Consider the following 9,102-nt stretch of genomic DNA (forward strand, 5'->3'; position numbering starts at 1 on the left):
TGGTTTTCATTTCTTTTATGACAATTATTTTTTTTTCTTTTCATTTTTCTCAATTATTTTTATTTGTTTTCTTTTCTGTTTTTTCAATTATTTTTATTGGTTTCATTTTAATGTTTCTCAATTATTTTTATTGGTTTTCTTTTCTTTTTCTTAACTATTTTTATTGGTTTCTTTTCTTTTTTCAATTATTTTTATTGGTTTCATTGTCCTATTTTTCAATTATTTTTATTGGTTTCCTTTTCCTTTTTCTCAATTATCTTTATTGGTTCCTTTTCTTTTTTTTTTCAATTATTTTTATTGGTTTTCTTTTCATTTTTCTCAATTATTATTATTTGTTTCCTTTTTCTTTTTCTTAATTATTTTTATATTGGTTTCCTTTTCCTCTTATCTCCATCGTCTTTCCCAAATAATCATCCTCTTCCTCTTTCACCCATCTTCTTCCTCTACACACCCTCTTCCTCTTCACCTCTCATCGTCTTCCTCTACAACCCGGACTCTTCCTCTTCGCTAGACTGTTCCTCTTCGTCGGATCCATATTTTTTGTCTGACTCTTCCGCTTTGTCGGATCTATAGTTTTCATCTTTCTCTTTTCACGGATCTGAGTTTTCGTTGTGGGGTTTTCTCTAAAACATCATGGGTAGTAAAGTTAATGGTTAAATTTTGTTTTGTTTCTTTCAATTCTGATTATTGAAGATATAATAATTTTAAATTAATATTACATTCTAGATGTCACAAAATATCGATGAGGTTGTTGAAATTGATGGATTAAGAAGTGAGTCGACATCATCTAAGAGAAATGGTCCAAGTGAAAGATGATATTGTCAATCAAATTTACCAACATTTGAAGGATAGATATAATTTTATGTTTATGTTATTATTTTTATTCATGCATCGGTACTTCTTCCTATTAAATGAATAAAATTTTGATAATTTTATTTTTTATGTTTGATGGATGACCTATATTTTTCTTTAATGTTTAATTGAAGTAGATGTGAAAAATAAAAAATAAATCTAGAAGAAAATCAAGAAACAAGAAACAGTTATCAAACACATTTTTTGTTTCTGTTTCTTTTTTTCAAGAAACAAGAAACAGAAACAATTATCAAACACATCCTTGTTTCTTGTTCTAAAAAAAGAAGAAACAGGAAACAAGAAACAAGAAACATAGAATAGGAACGGTACCAAATGGGCCTCTAATTTTCACTAGGCTTTGACACATTCTTTTCCCTCGTTCAATGTTCATTGCTTCAATCTAGAATGTGTCTTTGTATCCCCCTGTGCTTCCCCATCGTCCTTGCTTTTTTAGTCATTTTTTTGCTATAAACTTGATTGATAAGCTCTGTTCTTAGTCAGCTTTGGGTAGTCTTTTTTTTTTTAAATACCATCTTCTCATTTGATATCAACACATCAGCCTTGTCTACTGCATCTACCTGATCACATTAGTCTCCCTTCTCATCATCTTAGGCTTGAAAGTTTAGCCAAGTCGAGTGAGCTAAACTCCTAGTCTCCTCAGCTGACACCTACATACTTGAGCCTTATCGATCGCTTATGTTTGGTCATATCAGTCATGACTTCATCATGTTAGGCTCGTGGGTCGAGCCTAGCTGAGCCATCTAATCTTTCTTCTTCTTTTCTTTTTATAAACTACCACAATTTTGTCCTATTTTTTTCTTCACTTCACGTCTTCCTCAGGTAATTTCCTCTTCTTGAAATAATATTTCTTTCTTTCTTTGCATAGATAGTGAAAGTAGTTCATCTTGGCACCTCATCAAAGCAATGACTCCTTTTCTCTTAACGAACATTCTGATTCTGCTTATGATAGGGATAAATATGCTTATGAAGATCTTGACATCTTGAATAAAAAAACTCTTACTTTTCCATCTTTTGTAAGCAATGCTCATCTTGAGCTTTTAAGTCATGAGTATAACATTCCTATGGTCGTCTGCCCAAGGATTTCCAATCCTCATTAACACATCGACGACCCACCATCGAGTGAAGTTGCCTTTTACTTATGTTTTCTTTTGATGCTCGGTTGTTTCTCCCTTTTTTCCTTCAAAATTGCTTGTATTTACTGTTAGGCCCTAATCTAGAAGAGAGTCCTGTTGAAGAAGAGTCTCTGGTAGAGAAAGGTGATTTTTAACTAAGTGTAAGAGAGGCGTCTTAAGGGAAAGATGTTATAAAGAAAGGAGGATGCGAAAATAAGAGTGGAAGTCGAAGTGCCATCGCATTGAAGTGAGTGACGCGATGAGGATTAGTTAGCAAGGGAAGAAGCATGCGTTAATGATAAGAATTAGGCATTGGTGTAGTGATGCGGGGGGAAATGCCTACACCTAAGTATGGTCACCTTTAGATAGACATTCTGTTGAGAAGATAAAAAGTCTGAATAGGTGATTAGACAACTCCCTAAGGCGAAGTTAATATTCTATGGCTTTCCAAGAAGAGAGTATGACAATGAGAAATTTAGCTTTCCAAGGAGATAAGGTTGACATCTCAAGGAAACTGTCTACTCGTAACTGACGCTAAACATATATTTGAGTTCGGATTAGCTACATACCACGACATAATAGAAAAGTGACACGTGTAAAGCGTGAAAATGACCCATGGATGTGAAAGATCAATATAAATAGGACTAAAGGATGAAAGAAAAAGCGGCATAAGTTGCTTCCATTTTGATAATCCGTTGAAAGGGAGTTTAGAGAGTTGAACGACTAGTCGAGAGGGCCATTAGGCAAAAGAGGGAGCTGGAAGCAGAAAAAGGAAAGAGTGGAGTCTCAAGTGTTTGTGAGTGATCCTTATAAACGCGTATTTATCTGTGAATGATCATTTAAAACAAATGATTGTTTATGAGTGATTCTCACATCTAAAATTGCAATTCGGTGAATGGTTTTCATATGATAAATGAATATCTATGTGAATGATTTTCATGAATATGTCAAAGTGTGATATTATGTTCCTTACATTCGTAAGAAGTACCTTTTGAGTATTTGTGTGGCCAGTGGTGGATCTAGAAAATTTATTGACGGGGGGCTTTATAGTTTAGTTAAAATAATTTATAAATGAGTGGTTCTAAAAATTAATAAATTTACTGAGTTTCGTACATCACAATTGTCCCCTACGAGATTTCATATTTTGAAATCGATACATAATAGCTTCATTATCTATCTTATCAAATAAATCTCTCTCAATATATGCTACAAGACAATCATTCATCCATTGGTCTTCCATTCGATTACGCAACTAAGTCTTTATAATGCTCATAGCAGAAAATGTCCTCTCCACGGTAGCCGTTGTAACTGGTAAGATCAATGCTAAGGTAAGCAATCGATAGACTAATGGGTACACTTTATCTTTAGTTGTTATCACCATTTTTTGAGAAAGATCACCAATACTTGTTAACCCAACAAACATATTATCTGAACACACATCAATGATGTAATTTTGAAGCTGATCTTCAAGAATAAGAAGCTCCGTAGTTGAAAAATCTCTAGGATAAAATTGTGCAAGGCAAATGAGCTTTTGTCTGTCAAAAGCAGTAAATGAGTTGCTTGGATTGAGACATGCCACACAAAGAAGCAACTCGGTGCTTTTCTCACTGAAACGATTATTTAACTCTTGAAGTTGCATGTCAATAACTGCATAAAAAATCTCAACACGATAATGATATATATTTGTGATTTCTTGAGAATTTCATCTTTGCCTCCCTCGAACTAAAAATGCATCATCCATTTTAAGCATTAGAATACCATGCTTATTACAAAAACTTGAAACTTCATCCAACAATGATTGCCATCTTGACTCTGTCATTAACTGTAATCTTACTTTACAAATCTTGACCAAATTCATTGCATTCACAATATCCTGATCTTTTCTCTGTAGTACTTGAGATAAATCATTTGTGATTCCCAAGATAGTTTTCATAAGATGCACATGAAAAACGAAGTCAAATGATTGGATTGAATTCATTAGAACCTTTGCTTCATATTTTTGTTCAGAATTTGATCCATCATCTATGATTATCTCAAGTACCTCACAAATGGATGAGAACATTGAAATACATCTCACCAAAGTGATGTAGTGTGATCCCCACCGTGTATCTCCTGGTCGTTTAATCATTGTTTCCTGATTTAATCCTCTTCCACTTGACAGCTCACCATTATTCAGAGCTTCAAAAGTGTTGGCACTATGTTTCTCTCTTAACATGTCTCGACGTTTTGCTGATGCACCAATAACATTCACCACATTTACAACTAAAAGAAAAAGACTAGCGATCTCTACATGATTTTTTGCAATAGCTACCAAAGCTAATTGAAGTTGATGAGAGAAACAATGAATGTAAAATGCACATTCATTTTCTCTCAAAATTAATGTTTTCAATCCATTAAATTCTCCTCGCATATTGCTTGCTCCATCATAACCTTGTCCACGCAAACTTGTCATGCTTAATCCATGTATAGAAAAGAATCCATCAATAGCTTCTTTAAGTGATAAAGAACTTGTATCGGTAACATGTACAATACCGACAAATCGCTCAATCACACACCTTTTGTCTACATATCTCAACACAATTGACATTTGCTCCTTTGAAGATATATCCTTCGACTCATCAATCAAAATTGAAAACAACTTATCACCAATATCTTGTATGATTGAATTGACAATTTCTACTGCAATACAATTCACAATATCTTTTTGGATGTCTGGTGCAGTCAATTTCAAGTTTTCAGGAGCATTTTTCAAAGAAACGGCTTCAATATCTTTATTATGGTTGCATAACCATTGTAGGAGTTCAAGAAAGTTACCTTGAATTTTTGAATCTTCAGTTTCATCATACCCACGAAATGGAAGACCTTGTTGTAACAAAAATCGAGCACAATCAATTGTTGCACCTAATCGAATCCGATAGTCAATTCTTGCTTGATTAGACATCTTGTTAAAAAAATGTTGCAATTTGTTGTTTTTGATTTAAAAGAGCTTCACATTTGCCCCAAGCTTGGTTATGTGCACTATTTGGTCCTCCAACATGAGTTTGCAATTTCTCTTTTTTCTTCCAATTTGAAAATCCTTCACTAACAAAATGGTCACGTCCTGATTGTTCTCCAACTTCTGATTTGAATAAATAACAACATAAACAGTAGACAGCATCTTTTGAAATACTATATTCCAACCAATTAGGATATTCAGTAAACCAAATTGGATTAAATCTTCTTGACTGTGACCCGAATTTCTTCAACGGAAAAGTATGATTTCGAGGTTGGCAAGGTCCTTTTTGTAGATATGCTCTACGAACTTCATCACGAATATTACAATTGTAATCAAGAATTCTAATCCTTAGACCAGGATTTGCTGGTAAATCTTCTAATTTTACTTCAGTGATTGACCTTTCATTACTATTATTACATTTCTTCAAAGGAGATGATGGTTCCATCAATTTTCTTTTAAAATATTTCTCCATTTAGATTTTCAACTGAATCTACAATAACATGGTAACGAGAATAAATCAAGAAGATATTGACATATAACAACAATATTATAACTTAAACAACCCAACAAGTTTATTTAAGTTTCATAAATTATTTCAAGAGTTAATAAAATAGGTATAAAACAAATGGACTAATATAAAAAATAAGAATGACTTAAAATATTAAAACCAAATGCATAAAAATAAAATAACAAACTTAAAAAGAGAAGAAAATAAATACAAAGCTTACCTTGTAAATTAGGAAATAAAGTTGAACAAGAAGCTAGCCAAGAAGAAGTTGAAGAAGGAATTTTTAAAGCTAAAACAAACAATAAGAATGGTCTTAAATATTAAAATGAATGGATATAAATAAAACAACAAACTTAAGAATAAAACGAAAAAAAATAAATAAATAAAAATTTACCTCACAAGCTATGAGAAGATGTTGAAGAAGATGTTGAAAAAGATGTTGAAGAAGATGTTGGAGAAGAAGCAAAAAAAAGTTGAAAATTTTAAAAAGTTGGAAGTTGATAAAATTAAAAGACTAACAAAAAAAAATTAAGTTGAAGTTTTATGAAAATAAAAAAATAATAAAATGAATGGAGATGAATAAGTAGTAGCTTTAATTTAGGTGGGGAAGAGTGTATAATTATTATTATTTCTTGGGTGGAAATCGAAGGGTTGCAATTTTGGAGAAAAAGAAAAATCTAGAAATAAATTTTATAAGTAAGATTTGAACCCGGGTTGGAAGGGGGGCTAACAACTAAAATAACCACTAAGCTATTGATGATTATTAATAATTAGATCATTATATATATATAATGATCTAATTATATATATATATATATATATTATATAAAGACAATAAAGTTGAGGGGGGGCTCGAGCCCCCCTAGGCCTATACTAAATCCGCCGGTGTGTGTGGCTATATCCTTTTGTAATATTATGATTTGAATGATATTGTGTTGTTGTGCCATTCTAGTGGAAATATCAAGTAACTCACGCAATTCTGGTTGAAATGTGTCCTAGGTCCCGACAAGGGGAGAATCCCAAGTCCCGGTGATGAATAGTGATTATGCCATGATGTAAATCATGTGGAACTTTTGTAATGGCTATGGTTGTGTTTGATGCGATAAAGGATGACTTTATATATATGTGTGTGTATGTGTTTGTGTATTCGACATTGATATTACTTATATTTGATTTGTTATATTTCCTAAAATAGTGTTTCCTAAACTTATTACTCACTAAGCCTTTGACCTACATTTTAAGTTTCTCCCCCTCCAAGTTGTTAGGCATTGAAGCCAAGTAAGGAATGGGCGACAGGTGTAAAAGTCAAGTAAGAGAGAAGAAAAAGGGTGGTTGTGTAGACTTGTGCGGCGTGCAAGCTGTGTGATCTTATCTTGCCTTTAAAAAGTCAATTGGTAAGTGAATAGCTCCTTAACGTCAAGGACTCAGTTCAGAAGGAAGGCGAGTGCTATACCTAGGTTGGTTAAACCGAGGCTGAAAACGATGAGTGCGAAGGAACTGAGTTAGGGAAAGGAAGCCCTGAAGCTTATCCTTGAGATGGATTACTGGACGATTGAGGAGAAGAATGAGAAAAGGCCCTTACACCTCTAAGTATCCTATCTCAAGAAGCAGCGTTAGGCTGTGGAGGAAGAAAAGTGGGTCAAATTTTAGTTCTAATTTTATGTTCCACAAGAAAAGGAACAATACAAGAAATAGGGGTTATCTTGATACACACAAGCGTCGGTAAAACCCACAAAAGGCATCGGCAATGGCTACTCCAATGTAGAGAGCTGCGTCAAAGGAAGTGTTGGTAGTAATGTGTCGTAAAAGGAAAATCTGACGCTGGAACCGGACAATGTTGGCCATTAGTTATACCTGACGTTGACTTCACCGACTGAAATAACACATCCGGGAAAATTTAACCAGACATCTGGTCAACACATTGGTAATAGAGTATTGTCGGCGTACAAGAAGGCATCAACAAATTTGGACCGACGCCACCTCGGTATAGACGTCTAAAGCCGACGCCCCTTGTGTGTCGAAAAAACCTTTTTAAAATATTATTTATTTATTATTATTTTATTTTATTTTATTTTATTTTTTCTATTGGAATCTTATTCGATTTAAATTCAATCAAATGTAGGACCAGGTATGAGCAATGACATGAAGAAGTTTGACTCTTTTATGCATTTCTAAGGTGGAAAATTATAACCAATAACACCACAAGGCACTTACTATCAAGGTACTCATATTTCTAAACGAATTAAACCCATCAGAAGCTCATCCCAAACGAACGTTCTGTGAATCTAAAGAGAACTCAGGAAATTCATAATCAAAATGCTTCCATCCGTCTACATTAGTTGGATGCCTCAACACATCCTTCATTTAGACTCGTTTATCCCTATGTCATCTCATGTCAGACGGTCCCTCTTGCAATACAACAATCGCTATAATCTCGGTATCAACAGAAAGTGTTGTAATACCTTGTGCGGAATTTTTTCCCTCTGTTAGGACTAACCTTGTACCAAGTCTCACCACAAGTTGGATAATGTTGCAAATCTGCAAACTCCTTTTAGTACAATACACACCCATACTTACAAACATGAATAGTCTCGAATCCCAGAACCAAGTCGTGCAACTTTTATTTCGCTTCATAGAATGAACTAGGGATAGTGGTATTACACATTGGAAATGCAAGTTTTAACAGTTTTAATAACATATAGAAGGACTTGTTACTCCAACCGTTGAGAACATTCACATGCATCAACGTAACCAAAAAGTTCAAGGATGAAAATTCTAAATAGTCGGGGTATAGCTCACTACGTGTTTGGTTTAATAACTCCTAAAATATGTTCATCATCTTTTATTCTACACCACTATTAAACGGCATGTCATTCTCCAAACTTTCCTCTATTTCTTCTTTGTGCTCAATTGAAGCTTGCAAATCATGAAGCATACCCAACATTTCATTATCTTCAGGAAATAGGTTACTACTAGTTCCTTCATGGAAGGGGTCATTGCTAGTTCCTTCATGGAAAGGGTCACTGCTAGTTTCTTTATTAAATCTTTCTATACTTTTATACAAGTTCACTAGCTCTCCATGATACACCCAATCTGTGTAGGAGGGGGATATTCCAATCGTTAATAGGTGTCACTCCACACCCTTTAATGAGTCCCAATTTGAGTTCATAGATCTCTTGCATGAACACGTAATCCGTTCGTATTGATTGACATGATACTTTGCAACCTTTAAAAATTGGGACACACTCTCTCTATACTCAACTGAAAACTTATTCCTAAGTTTCATCCAATCCTTGTCCATCGTTAAAGGCCTAAAACATAAATAGGTTTTATTAGTCTTATGTTCCTCCTCTCAAATGCTCAAACTTACTCCATAAATAAGCTACAGCTCACAAGTATCCAATATCTCAACTTTCACTACATCTAAGTTCAAACTAAAAAAACTACAGTAACTGTAAGATAGCCAGAACAACCTAATCACATATAACTACTTTAATCTTTCAAAGCTACATAACACTTCTAACTAACAAGCTTTAGAAACTACCTCACACTTCCAATAAATTATAAACCACGAGAGGCTACCATAATTCTAACACTTAATTACAACAAACAAA

At 33.8% G+C, this 9,102-nt stretch overlaps 1 protein-coding gene across 1 annotated transcript; it reads right to left on the reverse strand.

The window, feature by feature from the left end:
• Nucleotides 1-3,237: 3,237 nt before the first annotated feature.
• Nucleotides 3,238-5,452, reverse strand: LOC127148654 (uncharacterized). Its single transcript, XM_051082849.1, has 4 exons — nt 4,956-5,452; nt 4,787-4,897; nt 3,744-4,723; nt 3,238-3,632 (listed from the first exon to the last, which is right to left on the reverse strand). Exons 1-4 carry the CDS (start codon nt 5,450-5,452, stop codon nt 3,238-3,240), a joined length of 1,983 nt encoding a protein of 660 aa, XP_050938806.1.
• Between the last annotated feature and the right edge of the window lie 3,650 nt (nt 5,453-9,102).

This window comes from Cucumis melo, chromosome 3, assembly GCF_025177605.1.
Source record: "Cucumis melo cultivar AY chromosome 3, USDA_Cmelo_AY_1.0, whole genome shotgun sequence".
Classification (NCBI taxonomy): domain Eukaryota; kingdom Viridiplantae; phylum Streptophyta; class Magnoliopsida; order Cucurbitales; family Cucurbitaceae; genus Cucumis; species Cucumis melo.